At 42.4% G+C, this 20,471-nt stretch overlaps 1 protein-coding gene and 1 pseudogene across 1 annotated transcript in view; one reads left to right on the top strand and one right to left on the bottom strand.

Annotated features, from left to right (window-relative positions):
• Window positions 1-20,471, top strand: part of Ccdc146 (coiled-coil domain containing 146) — a 107,505-nt gene that overhangs the window by 77,336 nt on the left and 9,698 nt on the right. Inside the window, exons 6-13 of the mRNA XM_051152102.1 lie at window positions 1,403-1,476; window positions 2,739-2,966; window positions 3,975-4,161; window positions 13,305-13,400; window positions 14,298-14,468; window positions 17,499-17,587; window positions 17,679-17,843; window positions 19,370-19,594. Coding sequence (XP_051008059.1) covers window positions 1,403-1,476; window positions 2,739-2,966; window positions 3,975-4,161; window positions 13,305-13,400; window positions 14,298-14,468; window positions 17,499-17,587; window positions 17,679-17,843; window positions 19,370-19,594 — 1,235 coding nt within the window. The remainder of the gene's footprint in view (window positions 1-1,402; window positions 1,477-2,738; window positions 2,967-3,974; window positions 4,162-13,304; window positions 13,401-14,297; window positions 14,469-17,498; window positions 17,588-17,678; window positions 17,844-19,369; window positions 19,595-20,471) is intronic.
• On the bottom strand, window positions 6,187-6,342 carry LOC127194615 (60S ribosomal protein L39-like; annotated as a pseudogene).

Below are 20,471 nucleotides of genomic sequence, written 5' to 3'. Positions count from 1 at the left end.
GCTTGCATGTGACCAAAAGAGCAAGGTCATGCATCATGAAGGACTGTGTCAAATGCGACCTAAATTCTGCGAATTTACAAAGGGTATGAGGGCGTTTGATAGGGAAAGACATGTGAAAGTTGACAACAACACTGTCCTCGTTGGAAGGCCTGGTCCTGACAAACTGGACCCCAACACTTGAAGTGAGTGTCACAAACACACAGGATCCCTTGAAAGGAGCTGAACGCTCACCCACTTTGTATCTGTTTGCCTTGTATGCCTGAGTCCATCCTTCCCTTTACTGTGAAAGTGCCAAGGGGCCTATATTGATGTTTTAGGGAATAATGAATTGAAATTAATTTTATTTAGAAAAAGACATAATAATTCTCAAAAGAACCTGGAGTTATTTAGGGAACAGCTCCCCACATTCATTGGCTTAGGAAACACTTAGGGCTTCCTCAGCCATTTCAGCCGCTCACCACGTGCCCATCTTATCTGGGGATACAGGAACTAAGAAGAGATTCCTTTGCCAAGAACCCCATTGAGTTCAGCTTCAGGCCCATCATGTGCATGAATCTCTTCCAAGGGCTTGTACCTAAGTTAGCACTTGCAACTTTTTGGCTTGAAGAGGGGCTCCGAAGCCCCAGCCTGGTAAACCCTGGATCTGCTCCAAGATGGAGCCAGAGCCTGCGGAGAAGCATGCCACTGTGTTTAACTCCCATGCTCATGCTTGGGACCAGATCTCAAAATCTACCGAGCACCTCACATAAGAAGGGTTTCTTTGATCACCCCTGTTGCAGTGCCTAAGCTGAACCTTCCGTTAAAGTATACAGTGGGCTGGACATGAGGTTTCACGGGTTTAGCTTCTGGCCTTGGCCCTGTGTTTATGAGCCGTGCAACTGCAGGCAACATTTTCCATATCACAGTCTGAGGCAGGACTCCCTAGAAACAGCACCTCAGGGCCTTTTGCGGGAGAAGCCTTCCAGGGCTCCCAGGGAAGTAGGGTCGAGCTGGCAAAGAGGATGACTGGATACTGTTTCTACTGTAGAATTCTACTCTCAGTCTGCCCCAGAGACAGCCTGCGACCTGGAACTGAACCACAGAGGCTGTTCTCCCACACCAAGGCACTATGCCATTACGTCAGTTAGCCACTGGTCACCACAGCCTCCCCCATGCCTCCTTCCAGCTCCTCCAACCCAGGAAAAAGGGAGGATCTTAATGGGGTGCCCACAGTTGTCCCAGTCTATCATCTCCTTTTTGAAATAGTAACAACTACAACAGCCTTGTAAGGCCAGTGTGAACACTGAAGGAAATAAAGTATACAGGGTGGATGGTAAGAGTTCTACAAAATTTAATTTTCTTCTCATTTAATTTTCTTGCTTAATTGACTACATAACTTAACATGATTGTATTTCTTTACTAGGATGACGTGGTCCACCATCAAACTCTTCCTGTACAAATTGCAAAGGAGATAGAAAAAATGACACGCAAAAAAATGTATGACTTAATGCTTTTGTCTGAATCCCTCCTAAGCCACCCTCTTCCAAATAATGTGTGCATATGGTATAATATTTAGAAATTATAGCCTTGGAAATATCTGATCCTGCTCCCATATGCACTCTATGTATTGGGTTCTTTAAAAGAAAGTAATACAGAAATGATAATCATTAATTCTGTTCCAACTTATACATCCTATTTCTATGGGGACCTGCAGCAACTTCGTCAGGCTGTGGATTAACCATTTGAACTTGGAATTTCATAGTCCTAAAAGATGTTCAAGTAGCCAGCAGCCCAAACGATGCCAACTCCTCACTTTGCACCTACTTACCCTCAGACATTCAGAGTAGATTTAGATGTGAAGATCATTGATAAATTCTCAGGATTTCAATGATCAAAAGGAAAATACAAGATTGGTACATATAAAATATCCCAGATAACTAATATGATCACTCTAGAAACTGCTCTTAAAGGAACATGGAAAATGATGATCCAGACACAAGGTTATCAAAGTCAGGTCTGGTCCAGAAGCTAGTCAGGATGGGAGCAGCAACTATAGGTTACAGATTGGGGTCTGAGGAGAAAAGAGAACGGGCAAGTGCCCAGGAGCATTCTAGGACTTTTTGTTTTGTTTTGTTTTGTTTTTTCTAGACAGGGTTTCTCTGTGTGGCCTTGGCTGTCCTGGACTTGGTTTGTAGATCAGGCTAGCCTGGTCTCACAAGAGCCTGCCTCTTCAGCTCTTAATTTTTTTTTAATGTGATAAAATCCTATGACAGAAGAGAACAGTTTATTTCTGCTTATGATTCCAGTTATGATTCCACAGTCCATCATAATGTAGAAGTCAAGGCAGACATTCCCAACAGCTAGCCATGATGCATCCACAGTCAAGAGCAGAGAGAAGTGAGAGCATGTACTCAGCTCCATTTCTTCTCTCTTATACAGCTTAGGACCTCCCTGCCTAAGGAATGGTGCCGCCCACATTGGGCTGTCTCTTCCCACATCAGTTTTATTTTATAAGACAATCTCTCTCAGACATGCCCATTGGCCAACCCAATGTAGACAGCTCCTCATGGAGACTCACTTCCCAGATGTTGATGGAGAAAGCTAACCACCTTACCTCCAAGTCCCTCTTATCTTTGACCTTCACATACTTCTAAGATCAGTAAGCTTATGGCTAGTGTGTTTTTGCCTGATAATAGGTAGAGACAGCATGAACTCAAAGTAAGCCCTCTTCCTCCTGTCTCTGTGTGTGTTCCCTACAGAGAGATGGAAAAGAAAAATATTGTCTTAGAATATGAAGTCCAAGAGCTAAATGATTCTTTAAAGAAGGTTGAAAACAAAGTCAACGCTGTGGTGGAAGAGAAAGATGATCTAATAAAGGAAGTTGAGGGCAAGCGAGCCTTACTGGAAGTCAAAGAACGAGAATATAGCCAACTCCTTAAGCTGTTGGAATTAACCAAAGAGAATGAAGCTTCCTTGCTAGCTGAAAGGTTGACTTATATTTCTGCATGTTCTATCATCTAAATTTTAATCAATGAAGTCTTGCAGATGTAAAACATTGTTGATTGATTATATGCTGATTCAATAGCAAATTGTACGATTTTAAATCAATTTTTACCAGTAATTAAATGTACCATCAAAGCATTTTGAAGTACTCTTTTCTATTCATTAATTATAATTTTGCTTCTATGGTTCCAAATTTAAGAATAAAATCCATTATTTGCCGTAAGTTTATGGTGAATTATATTGCTGAAATATGCTATGTAATTCAAAGATTTGCTAATCAACGAGTGGTATTTCTGATATGATCCCAACTTTCTCTGGATGAGGTAGATTTCATAGTGTGATCCCATACTGGAGCATTTTACTTCTGAGTTTGTGTGTTGTGTAGGGGTGTGTGAGCGTAAGCACATGTATGCACTAATGTGTACAGACCAGAGATCAACGTCTGTGGCATCCACTTTGTCTTTTGAGACAGAGTCTCTCATTAGGACCTTGGACTGCCTGATTAGGCTTGACTGGCTGGATGGTGAGCTCCAGGATCAGGCTGTCTTAGCATCCCTAGCACTCAGAGTCCACGTGAGTTCTGCCACTCACAGCTTGTTACATGGAAACAGGGAGCCCAGACCCAACCAACTGTAGAATCTCCTAGGCCCTGCTTTTCTTAAGTGCTAGCGGTTGAACCCGGGCCTTCACCCTGGCAGGCAATTGCTCTACCACTGACCTTTACTCCCGGCCCTACTTCTTACATTTAGGTAAAATTTCAAGGAAACTTGAGACCCGTGTCTCCCTAGCCTATCATTGCATTTGGGGAGTTTGTAAGTTTATCCTTTTAATAAATAATACCAACACACAAAACTGGCTATGCTGGGCGTCACCTGTGATTTATGGCTGTGATGTGTGAGGAAAGTTCTGTGTGTATACTTGAGCATGTCCTTGATAAGCTTACAAAACGGTGTAAGACAAGTCACACCCACCTCTGCCCTTGACCTGAACAGAGGGATCCTGGAACTCAACCTACGAAACTGCCTCATGGACAAGCAGAACTTCCATGACGAGCTTTCTCGTAAGCAAAGAGAGAAGGAAAGAGATGTTCGGAATCTGAGGAAGACTGAGCTGCTCCTGAAAGTATCCTTGGATGCGCTCGCTCAGGCCCAAGCCCTGAATCAAAGGCTGCTACTTGAGGTGGGTAGGAAAGTCTCAGTTTTTAAGCTCAGGGCTCTCTTTCAAAGTAAATGTGCTGTGCTTTTGCTATCAACAGAAAAAGAGGAAAAAAGTGACATTGGAGTGGTAATTTGAGGATGCATGATCCTGTTAGACTCCTGGTTGCCCTGTAGTATTTTCCACCTCTTTTTTCTAGCCCGACTGGTCAAATACTTTGTTTTGATTGAAGTAACTGGACCAGCCACTTTGGGAAAGGCCTAAACTCTGGGCTCTTCAGTATACAATATATATATTTATATATATCTAGTGTGTGTGTGTATGGTATGCAGTATATAGTCTATAGTAGATTTTCTGAGTCGGAAGAAGATGGAGATGATCCTGAAAGTGTCCTTGAAGGTGCTTACTCAGTCACAAGCAATGAATCAAAGGCTTCTACTCAAGGTGAGTATGAAAATCCACCATTTCAATTTTTAATCTGTGTCTGTGTTATGTATGCATACATACATACACACATACATACATATAACACACACACATATATATATACACATACATACATACATACATACATACATACATACATACATACATAGGGCTAAGCCAGTTATATGGGCTTACAGAGTCAGATATGACAGTTAAGGAGAAGATCTGATTACATAAATGTCTGTGGTCAGTTGGTCATCTGGTCAACTAGCCAAAGGAAACCGAGACCCAATGTTAAGCTCCCTGACTAGTTTTGTGCATCACCAGAAGTAGACTCTAGTCAGAGGATGCTTGAAGAGATAGCGTATCATCTGACTACTTCTGTTCCCAGGAGTTTTCCCCGCTATCTGTGAGTCTTCATTTCTTTCAGACAGTGTCTGCTGTTCTGAATGACCCCATGCTTACAGAAGGGCAGCAGGTCCTTCAAAGGGTGCCTTCCTTGCACTGCAGGCCATGCTGGTGCATTCTTTGGTGGAAATGACATCAGGTTTCTGAGATGAGACAGCTGATTTATATAAAAACCATTCTCTTCAGGATTGTCATGGTCCAGGAGCTTGTGGCTGTTCATGGCCTCAGAAGTAAACAACTATTCCCAACTCTTGAAGACATGTCTGAACCTAACCTGTGCCTGGTTTTTTTTTCTCCTGGGTTCATGGAGAGGTTACATTACTGTGTCCTTTGCTCTTAAGAAGTCACATAACTAGTTCAGGCCAGTGGGTTGTGGGAAGAAGTGGCATGCCATTTTTAGCTCAAGGCATTTTACTGCCAGAGTGACGCCTTCTGGCTCTTTCCCTCGATTGTGGTAATTGTGGAAGGATGTATTTCTGTGTCCTTATTTATGTGTGTCTCATGCACAGCACATACTTTTAAAATCTGGCCAGAAAAGATAGCACCTCTTCATCCTTGCGTTTAGCACCAATATTAACAGTTAATGCAATTATGGGTAGACTTGGACTTTGGTCATACAAGAGCAGTTTCTTTGTCCAATATGCTTATATTCTGTTGTCTCTCTATTATTTCTTCTTCTAGATTCATCAGTGTTCCTTGTCCTGTTTCACATTGTAGATGCTCCCTAGTTGGGTTTACACTGTCCTTATCCTTTCGAGGCACTCTTTCCTAAGCAGAGCCCAGTGGGAGCTAACACTTTTTCAAGATGGTGCTAGAGCCTGTGGAGACCTGCTCTCCATTTACCTTTGTAAGTCTAATTCCTCCAAATGTGCTTTCATGGCCCTTTGCAAGTTATTCTTATTGAAAGGTCAGCTAATGATGAGGTATTCCTTAGCCTAGAGCACAGCACATCAGAACATTAAGTTGAAAAAAAAAAAAAAGAATGTTAAGTTGAAACTCTGAACACACTTGAAGGGAAAGAAGCCCCTGTCCCTAATCAAGTTATCTTTTTTTTTTTTTTTTGCTTGAAACCGTCTACATTTTATTACTGGACAAGCCACACCCCCAATTTAGACGTGACTAAGTCCCCCAGTTAAAAATGATGAACTCCATCTGGTAGGATTGATTGATGACCATGATTCAGTATAAAGCCCCAGTCTCGCACTGTGTGAATCCTTACAGTCCCAGCTTCGCTCTCCTCCAGTGTCTTCTCTTAGAGTTGTACCTGAACTTATTACCAGTTTTCATCAGAATCCATTGAGGAATAGGACAGTTTTGCTTTTGTTTCCTGGCCAGGAATTACTTGACTCTGAAAGTCTTGTGAGAAGACATGATGAGAGGCCGAGTCTGACATACAGCGTGCTCCGGCAGAGGAAGGAGAAGCTCGTTATCTTCTTAACCCAATGCTATATTGCTTCAGCAGAATCTTTTGAAATCTCTTCATATACTATGCAGCGTGCTTAGAGTCCAACTGCCAGTTTGGGAGAAAGCATACCTTCTAGTAGGTCTCTGAGAAAACAAGAAACATAGATAAATAATATTTAATTGGATGTAGAATCAGCTTGGACAACTGATGTTATAATTTTACTGTAAAAGACAAGTATTTGACTTCTTTTAGGCCCCTACCCACGTCACATTTTCCCCTGCATGTACTATATATTCTCATGTAATTTCTGATACCTCAGAACTTGATAGTTGTACTGCTATGAACAGGTTAGGTCTCCACATAGCTGAGTCAGAGAGTAACTGCATCGTTGGCTCTACAAATTGTACAATTCTGAGACCATCCTGAATCTCATTTGCATGCTTTCCATGTGCTCACCAGTTTAACTCTAAACTCTCCTCAACTGCACACATTTCCTCAGTGATTAAAGAACATTTGAAAATCAAATTTCTTGAAGATAATGGCTTTTAATAAGGATTATTCCTTTAACTAACAACCAAAGAAGCACAACAACAGTTGAATGAGTTGAGTTTATTTCATATTCAATAAGGAAACACGAACTACTGAAGTCTCAGTAGAAGGCATTACAGCCTTTGCCCTTCTGGTACTGTGTTGGGAAGGCAGTTTAAGGGAAGGAGCCTCTGTCGTGAGTTTGCATGTTGCAAGAGAATTTTGATTGATGGTACTAACAAGTCATGGTTAGTAATCAAAAGAGAAAGGACTAGATGGAGGAAAGCTGTAATTGGTTGAGAGGCTTGTAAGTGGAGAATGTATAGCATTTTTGTGGCTTGGACAATATTCATTTTTTTTGTTTATATTCAAACACAATTGCTTTCATCTTGTTCCATCAAAGCCACAGAGTGGCTTTGTCTGAAGTTGATGTTCTGCGAAACTGTTGATGTTGAGCAGAACACCAAGGCCCGGTTATTAGTAGCAGGCCAGCTCTGGTAGACCAGATAGCTGCCTCGCTGTTGTAGCCTCTGACCTGTTACAAATTAGTCTCCTTTCTGTAAGTATTTCCTGTCCCACTCTCATCTTGGACCCTTTACTGCATCACCTCTGTGATGTCTCTGTCCTCTCCTCTGTATTGAATCTCTTATCCTATGTATCTCTTTCTCTCTCTTGGATCACTCCCTACCTGTAGGGGAAACATGATTTCTAGTGGCTTCTTGAGAAAAGTAGGGTGGAAAATGACTTGTGTGTCAGAAAATGTGTAGTAGGAAAATATTTTGCCTTCACTAGCAGCATACATAATTAAATATTTAACTGGATGTGGAATCTTAGGTCATAAATAATTGCCTTCATACTAAGGCATTGATCAGTTGTCTTCTAGCTTATCGAATTGTTATGAAAAAGAGTTCTATGTCATTACCATTCTTGGTCCTTAGTTTTGAACCTTTTCCTTATCATGCTGAAAGTTTATAGGCTCTTTTCCTTACCTTCAGAATTTTTAAATTTTGCAATGATGTTCTCACAAGCAGATATTTTATCTTCACTCTTGGGTATTCAGTGGATTGTAATGTCACTTGGTTCTTCAACCCTCTGGAACTATGTCTTTGATTTTATTCAATCCATTTTCTCTGTTCTATCATTCCTGGGGGCTCTCTTACATAAACGTTGAGCTTTTTGAAAGAGCTATCAAATTTACTTCTATTTCGTTTGCATTTGTTTTTGTCATGCTACAAGGTTGGTTGCCTCAATTTTTCCTTCTGGCTCTTCTCTTTCATCCTGCCATCATGACAAATCTTACATGAACTCTCTGTTTTCTGAGTGTCTCTTCTTGTTGTTGTTGTTGTTGTTGTTGTTGTTGTTGTTGTTGTTGTTGTTTTCATTACTTGGGATTGAATTTAGTGCTTCACACATGCTAGGCAAACGTTTTACAAGTTGAACTATAACTCCAGCCCTGAAGGTTTCTTTTCTAATATATTACGTATTATTATTTTATATGCATATAGTAAGACAGAGTTTCATTATGTAGTCAGACCTCATATGAAACCAGTGATGTTCTTCTACCAGCCTCCCAAGTGCTGGGATTGCCAGCAAGAGCCACCAAGCCCAGCTCCAGCTCTTTTTCTGTAGCATTACTATGTACATTTTCTGTTATCTCACCAAAGACAATAATGATAACTCCTTCTTCCTACGTGGACCGTATTTCCTGGGTTTTGTTGTTTGTGGGTTTTTTTCCCATTTTATTTATCTTGTCTCATTCTTATGGGAAACCACCAATATATGATGATGCTTGGCTATCTGCTCATATCCCCGTGCTCAGCACCATCAAGCTAACTGGTAACGGTCTTCTAGTGGTAAGGCTTTTCATGACATTGATCCAAATAGACACAAAATATGAGGAAAGGCTCTTCTTGACTAGGTGGGGTTTGCAGTGTAATACTCAAGTTGTTGGATTATTAAACATTGAAAGCTATTTATGTAATGACACAGCAACCTGTTAAATTCAAACTACAGCACCCATAGCATGTAAGACTCAGAGCAATTTAAATGCACTTGAACCCTCTCATCTCACTGAGTTCAAGCCCTACTACTACAGTGTCAGTAACATTTGAGTTCTTCTTCTGACGCAATGACCCAGCCCCCTGGCCACTACCCACAGCTAGAAATACCTGGAAACAGGGACCATCCGGCCAGTCACCTCCACTGGACATTCCATGCTTACGTTCAACCCAGAAAGGGGAGTAGAAGGTGTAAAAGGCGAGCATGAAGCTCCAGCTATTCTTTAACCTTTATTTAGTTATCTGATCCCCTGTGCTCTCTGGCCCTCCCACAAATTCAAGACAGAGTCTCAAAAGTGTTGGGAAATTTTCAGATAACTATCCAGCTGTTACACTTTATGCTGAAGGTCACTGGTCTCAGCTGGGATGCTTACTGCAAGAGAACATCATCTGACATCCTAACTTTTGCAACAGCTATGGCTCATTTCTCATGCATTGAAAATATCTGGAAGAACATTGCCTAGCCACTAACAGCACGTTCTAGGGAGCAGCATTGATAGCAAAGGTGGGGCAGGAAAGATCTTTTTTTTTTTTTTTTTTTTTAACATATGTTTACTGTATGGTTATTGTGAAGACATTTTTAAAACATGAAATTTTAAAAAACAAATCTAAGAACAAAACATATACAATCATGTAAAACTTGATAACATGCAATTTGGGGCTCAAAGTTAATCATAAGTGTAAGTCATCTTTGATCCCATAATTAGAACTTTGATAGATATTTTTCTGCCAGCTCAGTGGAGATTTCAGCATGACTCTAGCATGTTCTGGTGATGACTGTGAAAAAGTTCCTTTCAAAAGACACCAATTAGACTTGCAACTTGGTTACAATGAGTAACAGAAAATTAGTATAGCTTTACTAGACAGGGGAACATTTTATTCACATAATAAAAAGTCCAGACATGGGTACATCAAGAAATCTCACCTCACAAAAAGTCCAGAATTCTTTTTGCTCTCTCTTGGCCATCCTTACTTCATTTCTTCTCAATGGTCACACGATGGTCATTCCACAAGAAAGTGAGAACCAGGTTGGATGGCTTTGCCCCTTTTATAAATACATTCTTATTACTTCTTCGAGAATTTTCCATGTATTTAGCCGTATTCATTCCTCCTCCAACTCCCCGAGATCCACCCCTCCTCTCTTCTCCCTCTACTTTGTGTCCTCTTATTAAAAAATCTTTTTAGAAGTTGCTGTCCTGCAGCAGATGTCCTGGTCCTCTGGCTTTTACCACCTTCCTGTGCCCTCTTTCCCTGACCCTCAGCCGTAGGATTGTGTTGCAGATGCTGATGTGTCAACTGGGGCTGGGCACCCTCACTCTGATGTCCTCTGCATTCTGGCCAGTTGAGGCTCTCCATGATGGGTCTCTGTCTGCTGTAGAAAGGAATTTCTTGATGGGGGCAAGAGCTGTGCTCCTCTGTGGCTATAAGGATGAGGGTTTAGAGTGCACTTAGAAAGTATCCTGGCTCCGCACAGGGGTGGCAGGAGGTTTAATGACCAGGCTTACTGACTCATCAGTCATGAGTAGTCATCTATTTATAACACTAGGCATGAATTCCCTCCCGTTGACAGTTCTAAGTCCAATCAGGTGGCTGTGACCACACGTGGGACATAAGTGCCACTATTGAATCTTTCAGAATAGCTTGGCATTCTGGTCATTGCTGTGGTTCGCAGGCACTGCAGCTACATAAGACTATTAGTTGCTTTGCTCTGCTGGCAGCTTTCATAGCTCCTTCTGTTACTATGGGATCTAGTCCTCAGAGAGAAGACTTCCAGGTCAGGTCCAGCTCAATCCCTCCAAGTCCTGTGTTCAGAGTGTGTGTGGTCATCAGCAATAGGGTCTTACCTTCTTTATCTGAAAGGCAACCAAGGGCAATAGTGATGTTCTATCTTGTTTGGAGGGAATCTTCCTGGACTCCTCTGATCAGCAACTCAGAAGATTTCCCATGCCAGACACTGGGGTTTTGCTAGATAGTCTATGGTTTGGGAGGGAGCATTGTCACACTCAAGTGCTATAACTTCAACTAACACACACACACACACACACAATATATATATATATATATATATATATATATATATATATATATGGATAATATTATTCCTTATGGCTTAAATTAGTGCCCCCCTCATCCCCAGGTAAGTCTTGCCCACCCGTTTTTTCCCATCTCCCCCTTCACAGCACCAGTGTGCTACTCTTCCCCTCTGTAGAGCCCTGTCACCCATGGCCACCCACAGCCTCTCTCCATGGCCCACTTTTTACTTTCCTGATATCTGCAGTTATTCCAAGTTCTACCCTCACACCTACTCATTCTGAGCTAGGAATTACAGAGGAGAGAGAACGTGTGCCATCTGACTTTGCTGGGTCTGGGTTACCTCACTCAGACTTTTAACACGAACACAGTTACTTTCCTGGGAGCCCTACCCAGGAGCCTTCTCATTTCCCTGGGTCATACAGTCCACCTCACCTCCTGTGGCAAAGAAGTCTAAGGACTCCTAGGTACTTGCAACTTGGAACAGCAGTGAAGTTGAGCTAACAAGGTCAAAGCTGGTAACCACTAGCCTCTGCTAGATGGGGCCCTGCTACCACTGTTCATCATATTGACCTTTCCCACAAACCACGTGAATGCAATTCTGCAGAAACTAGAGGGCTGGGTTTTACAGAGAATTTAACCAGAGTGCAACATACATGTATAAAATGGTCAATGAAGAAAATAAATACATACACACACACACACACACACACACACACATACACACACACACATACACACACACACACACACACACACACACACACACACGTATTGCGTTGGAAGAGCACAAGCCAGAAATCAAAACTTAGTTCAGTCGATGATAGTATCTGTTCATACTTTAAAGCAGTGGAAAGAATCAAAATGTCGGGCTGGAGAAATGACTCAGAGGTTAAGAGTGCTGCCTGTTCTTCCAAAGGTCCTGAGTTCAATTCCCAGCAACCACATGATAGCTCACAACCATCTACAATGAAATCTGCTGCCCTCTTCTGGCCTGTGGGTGTTACATGTAGACAGAACACTGTATACCAAATAAATAAATCTTAATTAAAAAAAAAAAAAAAAGAATCAAAATGTCTAAGACTTCAAACCAGGAAAATCAGCTTGGAGCTTTTAGTTGACAACAAAAGTAGCATTTGTGATTTTTTGTCATGGTCTACAAGATTTCCTGGTCCCAGGTGGCACTCAGGGCCAAGCCTTGCATCCCTTGGGAGTGGAACGTGGAGAAGAGCACATCCTAGGCCCATCTGCAGCAGGGGATGCTTGCTCCAGGGGCGCTGGCTCATCTCCCATCCCATACCAGAGAGATGGCTCTTCCTTCCAGCCATCTTACCTTGCCCATGAAGTCTTTCTGATTATTCAAGGCTACACGCATTTTCCCTTTGCTTTGATCTGCTGTAGCACTCACCTCTTCATTAGGAACGTGAAATTTATATTATTTTATGAATTTCACAGGACCATCAATCTTGGACTTGTTTGCTTTCTATAATGGGGTCCAAAGTCAAGTAGGCTAGTGTCGCCCCAAGGTGACCCTTCCACAGTGTGGGATGCCTCCCTTCTCTCATTGGCTACTATACAATTCCTTATTTAATAGTTTTCCTCAAGCATTTTAACACAGGACAAAAGTACAAACTAACACAGCAAAAGAATAATGGCAAAATGTAGGTTTCAACCAAAAGACTAAGGAGCTTTTTCTTTGAAGAATTTTCTACTTATTCTTCAAACTATCACATTTAAGTAGCAAATTATTCTCACTGTTAACTAATAACTTGTTTTCTTTGCACTACAGGATTTCATAAATGAACACAGACTTGATCATTATAATCACTCTCACATGAATGGTCAAGCATATGCAGGTTCCTCGGCTCCTCGATCATGAGTTGGAGGCAGCAGGGTGAGGGGGAGAGGTCACCGGCTCTCTGGCCGACTGCCTGGGTTTGCACCTGCACCACAGAAGAAGTCCATATGTCAGTCTCCTCTTCTGAACAGCTGGATGCCTCATGGCATTTGTGAGGAATGAATAAGATCATGCATCTAAGCCCATGGACCCTGTAACACGTTTAGGCAATGCTCAGTAAATATTAGATATTAAGATTTCCTTATAAAGGATAAACCGTTTGTTCCTAATGAGTCATGTATTTTTGGTACATCTTCATATTTTACTTTGCATTGATTTTATAATGAATAACTAGAATAGGAAATTCCTGTAAGGTTGGCAATCACGATTTGTCTGCCATTTTCAAAAAGTATGTAATGGGGTTGACTTCACGGCATTGGGCATCATAGCACCTGTTTTAAATTTTGATTTCCAGATTGAAGCTATCCCCAAAGAAGACCTCTTACTACCTGAGCGAAGGAGAGAGCTCCACAAGGAAGTCGAACTAGCTAAGAGAAACCTGGCTCAACAGGTTAATATCAGCACTCGTTTACGCTTATCTCAGAATGGAGCATAAAGTTGTGTTTCAAAAATGTTCTGGAAAACCACATCAAAAAGAAAATGCTAGGGCAGGAAGGGGAAGGGAGGAGGCGGCTGGGAAGGGAGATGCTATCAAGTCAGGAAATATGCTATATGTGTATATGGAACCCATTCATATCCATAATATGTGCAAATAATATGCATTAATTTTTAAAGTAAAAATGTGTGGTCAGAGCATCATCCTGCCTATTTCTTCTATTCATGGAGGAGGCTTACTGAGGATTGAATACGGTGCTTCAAAGTTGCTAGCCATCCTCATCTTAAAGTTCATTCCCCGCTTTTTTTTCCCTGAGAAAAAATGTGCTTGAAATGACAAACTTTTTACAGGCTATTAAGATTTCTCAAATAGAAGGGTTATTCCTCATGTTAAAAGTCAACCTTTTGGCCGGGTGATGGTGCACGCCTTTAATCCCAGCACTTGGGAGGCAGAAACATGTGGATCTCCATAAGTTTGAGGCCAGCCTGGACTACAGAGTGAGTTCCAGGACAGCTAGAGCTGTTACACAGAGAAACCCTGTCTCAAAAAAACAAAAACAAAAACAAAAAGTCAACCTTGTTTTATCGATGTCTATTTTCAAATTTCAAACTTTTGTCATTCAAACTACTGTTGAAATATTTTAAAATATATTCCTAAACTTCTTCTAAGTCACTTAAAAACACTAAGGAAAAGGTTGATCGTGCTAACACTAGTCCACAGCCTTCACAAAATAAAGGGAAAGCCCAGGACAGAGATTCGGTGACTGCTCTGTCCATTAATAAACGTGAAAGGAAAATCTGACCTTGCTGTGTGCCTTCAGAAAGTGAGTAATAACCCTGTGCTTCTCACAAGAAAATCCTGACAGAGGCTGAGGCAAAGTTAGTGGAGCAGCAGATTGCAGAGGAAAACAAGCTTTTAAAGGAGCAAGAAAATATGCGAGACCTGGTGTTCAACCTGGTGCGAATGACTCAGATCAAACTTGATGAAAAGGAACAGAAGTCTAAGGATTTCCTGAAGGCCCAGGTAACTGCTGTGTTACAGCCATTTGCTAACTACTGCATGGGTTCGAGAGAGCCGCATTTTAACACATCATTAACCAGAAAGTAATAATTCCAAATTTCCTTCAAATTCAGTGACTATAAAATCTCCCTAAAGGACACTCAGTCATACACTGAAAAACAACCACAACAAAAATCTCAAGTGTTCTGTTATCAATAGTTAGCTGTCTAGAGGTTTAAGAAAAAAAAAAATATCAATCATGGCTGGGCAGTAGTGGCACATGCCTTTAATCCCAGCACTTGAGAGGCAGAGGCAGGCAGATTGCTGTGAGTTCGAGGTCAGCCTGTTCTACAAAGCAAGTCCAAGATAGTCAAGAATATACAGAGAGACCTCATCTTGAAAAAACAAAACAAACAAACAAACAAACAAAACAATCACAATGACAGAGGGTGTGAGGACATGGCTAGTGGCCAGGCTTGCCAGGTGCATAGGCTACAGACAGAGAGAATCTGCAAGACACAGAGCCACAGAGGCCATTGTGACTTGCCTTGGGACAAGTTAGGGTCAGAACATCCGGTGAGCATCATACCGACCAGTGCAGGATCTTTCAGCTACAGCTTCATGCTGGGGCTTCCCCAGACTCCACAGGCAACATGGTAAAACAACCCCCCAGCCCACACCCCCTCCCGTAGTAGTAGCTAACACTTTAACATTGTAACCAGTTATTCCACAGAATGATTGTGTCTAGTTGTTCTTTGTTAAAAGTAAATAAAGGCGGTGATACAGTTCAATGCTAGAGTGCTCTCCTGTGGGAGCTTTGATCTCTTGCCAAACAATAAAGGTGTGCATGTGTGACCTGCAATCAAGAAGCAGTAGACAGGGAAAGACAGAAAGTTAAAGTTTAGCCTGGAAGACATAGTGAGATTGTGTTAATAATAATAATAATAATAATAATAATAATAATAATAATAATAATAATAATAATAATAACTTTTTAAAAAGGAATATGTTATGAACTATTACTAAAGTAGAACATAGGCATTTGTCACATGACCTGGCCTTGGCTGTTTATATGTGTAAACTTTGTTCTCATTCTGAGTGCTTCCAAGCGGATGGGATTTTTTTCCCTCATCTCCCAGAAAGAACTCCCACTCACACGGCATTGATGGGCTCTGAGATGAAATAGATTCTGTAGCAAAGAAGGGAGGAGAAAGCTTTAGCCTCACAGACCCCAGCAATCAGTCAGCTCCTCGGACACTTCTTGCACTGTTTAATTCAACACGTTCACACCTGAGAAATGAGAACCTCAGCCTGGTTGGCAGAGGGAGAGAGAAGGCATGTCCGATGAAGCAGAGTGCCGGCCAGGCAGGTGGGGAGGGCGTTCAGCCCACCTTAAACAGTCTGGTTCCTACTGCAAAAGCCCAACGGGGCCACAGGATAACTGGGCTCATAGAAAGTAGATGAGAGCGACTGCAGCGTCTCAGGAACTGGTAAGGAATGAAGCTGAAGAGAAGAGGATGACCAGGGGGAGCATCTAAGGATTGAGAAGGTCATTGCCACCAAAGTTGGGGTCTGGGGTGGGCTTAGTCCGGAACGAGGTTTTCAGAAGCACCCGCTGCTGCGTTGGTAGAGTCCACTCCTGTGAGGATTCCTAGTTAGAATCATCCCCTCTTTGATCTTCAGAGATTTTAGATCTGCCAGAGCTCTGCCTTGTTATTCCAAGAAGAGAACTGGCCTGCTTTCCAAAGTGGACAGGTCCCAATGGATCCCAGTACCTGACCCGTATGTCATCTGAGTGTGACTCTTCCACATAAGCTAAACTTCATTGCTAAATGAGCTAATTCATAATAAGAGACAACACAGCTCTTCCATTTGAGATATGGAAATTATAAGGGAAAACGGCTTGTCCCATGAGTGTTTCAGCATTGGGGGTTACTCTGTGGGACATTAGTTGTAGCTAACTGTATTTCCACAAGAAGGCATTTAATCTTACTATTTTATGTCATATCTACATCTTTAAGAAAAAAAAAAAGAGATGAGGTGGCTGGGGTAGGGATTCATGTTGGCATTGCGGTCACACTGAAGACAGTGTAGGCCCAAGACACTTCATCTTATACCTGCTTTATTCTTTGATTAGCTTGTCAGCTCCCATTTTCACGGAAAGTTATACAAAATAAAATCGCTGTGTATCCATACTGTCTTGGCATCAGCAGGCCAAATGATTTTGCTCTGAAACTGCGCCCCCTCCCCCTGGACTCCTACCATCACAAACTCTACCTCCAGAAGCTTCCTATCCCAGAGGAAGGACCCAGTAGGCATCTTCTGTCTGAAGAGCATCAGAGTACACTCAACACTATATATATATGTATATGTATATACATGATTCTGAAGGTATAACTGCTTCTTTTTAATGTATACTGTACAGCTTTACAGTTGGTCTCAGCCTGGTTATATTATAAAGGAGAATACATCCACCAGACAAAAGGACAGCACCGCACTTTAACCATTGCTTCAGTCTCTCACAAAATGCTTAGAGGGTTCAGGTCACAACATTTGCCAAAACTTCCTATAAATCTTCTTCATGGACCTCCGTAAGCACCATGCTCACCTGGCTGGGTGGGGCAGGCTACCGTTGCTCTTTCCTCAGTAGTCCCCCACCCAGTTTGCCCACCCTGTCTGTGTAGGTTCTTTTGCCCTCTCTCCTTCTTCCTAAGCCCTAATCCCTCTGTCCTAGTGAGTGAGAGTCACTTCAGCTGGCCAGGCAGCTCTCAGCTTTCTCTTGTTCTCTTCATCTGTACATGCCAGCAGGCTAGGAAGAATTAACAGACAGGTATGGAGTGGGGGTCAGTGTGAGTGAGTGCACTTGCCTTGTGGTTTTTGTTGGTGGTGGTTTTGAATTCTTGAGATAGGATCTTATCATGGGCTGATCCTGAATTCATTGCAATCCTACTGCCTCAGTATGAGCCATCATACCTAGCTTTTCTAGTTGTTTTTGTTTCACACATAATTATTTACTTTTCTTATTTCACACATAAATTTTTTTTTACATTTCAGCAAAAATATTCCAGTATCATTAAGGAAATCAAAGCAAAGGACCTTGAAATCAGGCTACACAGGAAGAGAAAACGTGAAATTCATCGGAGGTAAAAAGAATTTGGTTATGATTTAACTATTTGACTGGGAGAGAGGTGTATTTATTTTTCTATTTTCAAAAACCACCTCATGTTTTCACAGACTCAAAGAGTTCGCCAACTTGTATGACACAATTAGAAATGAAAGGAACAAGTTAGTTAACCTGCTTCACAAAGCTCACCAGAAAGTAAATGAAATAAGAGAAAGGCACAAAATGTCTTTAAATGAACTGGAGATCTTAAGAAACAGTGCTGTCTCTCAAGAAAGGTAAGAGCTGTGACAGCCAGTGACAAGTTCCCTCACTTCCTTGCCTGGCCAAGGTTACCTGATATGGCCGCAAGGAATTAAATCAAGCTGCTTGGAGGGCCACAGCAAGTTTGAGGCTATGACAATTTTATTGAGAACAATCAGACTTTTTATACCTTTATCAGAAACAGAATACAATGGCAACTTCTAAGATCAATACAACTGTAGTTGCCAGGATACAATGGCATTTGCAAACTTTACAAGGAACACAATATTAATGCCTAAGACCAATTCTCCTGTCGGGTTCCATGCTTCCTTGACTGCCAAGGAAGCACAAGGCGGCCTGAACGCTTCACTACCTGAGGGAGTGCATCAGTCTCTCAGGAACTGGAAGGCACATTGTGCCTCACGAGCCATGGACTCTAACCTGAAAAACCTACCACGCATCCTTCTCAAGGCAGCTAAGCCAGGCCAGCCTCACAGTTCCCTGCAGCCAGTGTCCTTCCAAAGCCTTGCCTCCTCTGCTTTTGGCATTCTAGGATACCCTGTTGGTCATGGAGGAGAGCAAGCCTCTCAGAGATGGGGGAAGGCTGGTTCAAATACCTTGATTCTCTGGAAACAGCATAGGCACCTGAACACACTTCTTTTTTTCACATTTTTTAATGAATGCAAAACTCTAATGTAAAACTGTTTTTACAACGACGATCTGACTTTCATTCACTCAACTAAGAAGAGAAGTCTTTCCCTGACAGTCTGCATTTGAAGCCAGAACACAGATGACTTCTTAGGTGACGTCCCCTAGTTGTGGACTTGAGGCATGTGACGTGCACGTGGGAGGCCACAGCAGAACTGCAAAGAGCAATGCGTTCTAGGCTCAACCCAGAGCACTCGGCTACTGTCTGTGGTACCCTGGGCAAGCTGCTTCTCTGGATTCTTTCCTTATACACGATCCTCATTGCCCGGGTAGAACTCTTTGTTACGACGCAATAGGAACAAATGAGTTAATCTATGTGATAAGACCAGAGAGAACATCTGAAAAATTGTAGCCTTAGGAATATATTGTTTGCCCCATGCCAGGATCTAGTAGACTCTTTCACCTAGTTAGTTCCTGATCTCCTAAGGCTACATAGCTGTTAGCATATTTCTGTTAGCATATTATTGCCCAGTTGACTTTGATAAAGATAATATCAAATACACTGATTAAAAAGTATGGTTAAAAAGACAAATTTTCCTAGTCAGATTCTTACCCAAAGGGAAATTAGAATACCACGAACAGGCTGTGACTTCATCCAGCCTGCCCCATGTTCCTAGACTGAGTGCACAGGTCCAGTTGGCATTGTCAAGAGAAGCACTCCTATCCCCAGAACCCAGTTTCCCAAGACCACAGGGTAGCAAAGGCCCCACTCACAAAGGAGTGCGGCACCATGACAGTACCCTCATCAGGCTAGCTAGCGGGAGGGTCCTAGGACCGAGGCGATGATGCCCCTAACCCCTGTGAAAGCAGACAGTAACGATCTCCCCCGCCCCCCATGCCATTATTTTGAAAGAAAGCTGCAAAACTCCATGCTGAAGCATTCCAACAACGTGACCATCAAAGAGAGCATGCAAAATGACGTGTGCAAAATCACGGTGAAACTCCAGGAGATGAAGGAGAAGAAGGAAGCCCAGCTGAGCAGCATGGACAGGCTGGCCAGCATGATCTCCGTGATCGAAGAGGAGATGGTGCAGCTGCGCAAGAAGTACGAGAAGGCCGTTCAGCGGCGGAATGAAAGGTACGGACGGATGGAGGTGTGGCTAGGCCGGGTGCCCGGGGTTCCGCTGAGAAGTATGGATGGCGGTGTGGCTAGGCCGGGTGCCCGGGGGTCCCAGATGGATGGCAGTGTGGCTAGGCCGAGTGCCCAGGGGTCCCGCTGAGAGGTAGCCAGCGCTTTACCACCCTTTGGAGGGAGCTGCATGTTTCACATGAAAACAAGCTAGGCTGTCTGTGGAAGGGAAACCAAGAGGAGGGTTTGGGACCTGTGAAGAACAAAGTCTTCCCTAAGACTCTAGGAGAGTGGTCCTCAACTTCCCAATGCTGCGACCCTTTAATACAGTTCCTCAAGTTATGCTGACCGCCAACCATAAAAGTATTTCATTGCTACTTAATAACTGTAATTTTACTACTGTTATGAATCATAACGCAAATATCTGATATGCAGGATATCTGATGTATGACTCCGTGGGGGTCGAGACCCTCAAGGTAACACTGAGTTCCTTCTGCATCAACTGCCGCAAGTGGGTCTTTGTAACATCTATGCATTTAGGCGGTGTTTGGCTTTATCAATCCATTCTCCGAGTTCATTTTCCATAAGTAACTAAGCCTTAGGGGAGGGCCATATTTCTTCCAGGCTGCAAGCCTGTCATTAAGGAGTATTATTATTTTAGCAGTCCCCACCCCATGCTGTTGTTTTGAGTTCTGAGAAATTGGTAAGTGAGATAACAGAGTCCTGAAATAATTCAAATTTCATGAAATTTGTGTGCAATTACATTGTAAAGTATTAGAGTGACAGGCCCTGATGCGGCTGGCTTCTGTCATCAAGGGAACTTGGTAAGAAGAGGCTTTGACAGGAGGAGAAGAAGCTGAAGAGAGGATTAAGGTTAGCCAGGTAC

The sequence above is a fragment of the Acomys russatus genome, chromosome 10 (genome assembly GCF_903995435.1).
Source record: "Acomys russatus chromosome 10, mAcoRus1.1, whole genome shotgun sequence".
Taxonomy (NCBI): Eukaryota; Metazoa; Chordata; class Mammalia; order Rodentia; family Muridae; genus Acomys; species Acomys russatus.
This window is presented reverse-complemented; position numbering and strand designations above follow the sequence as displayed.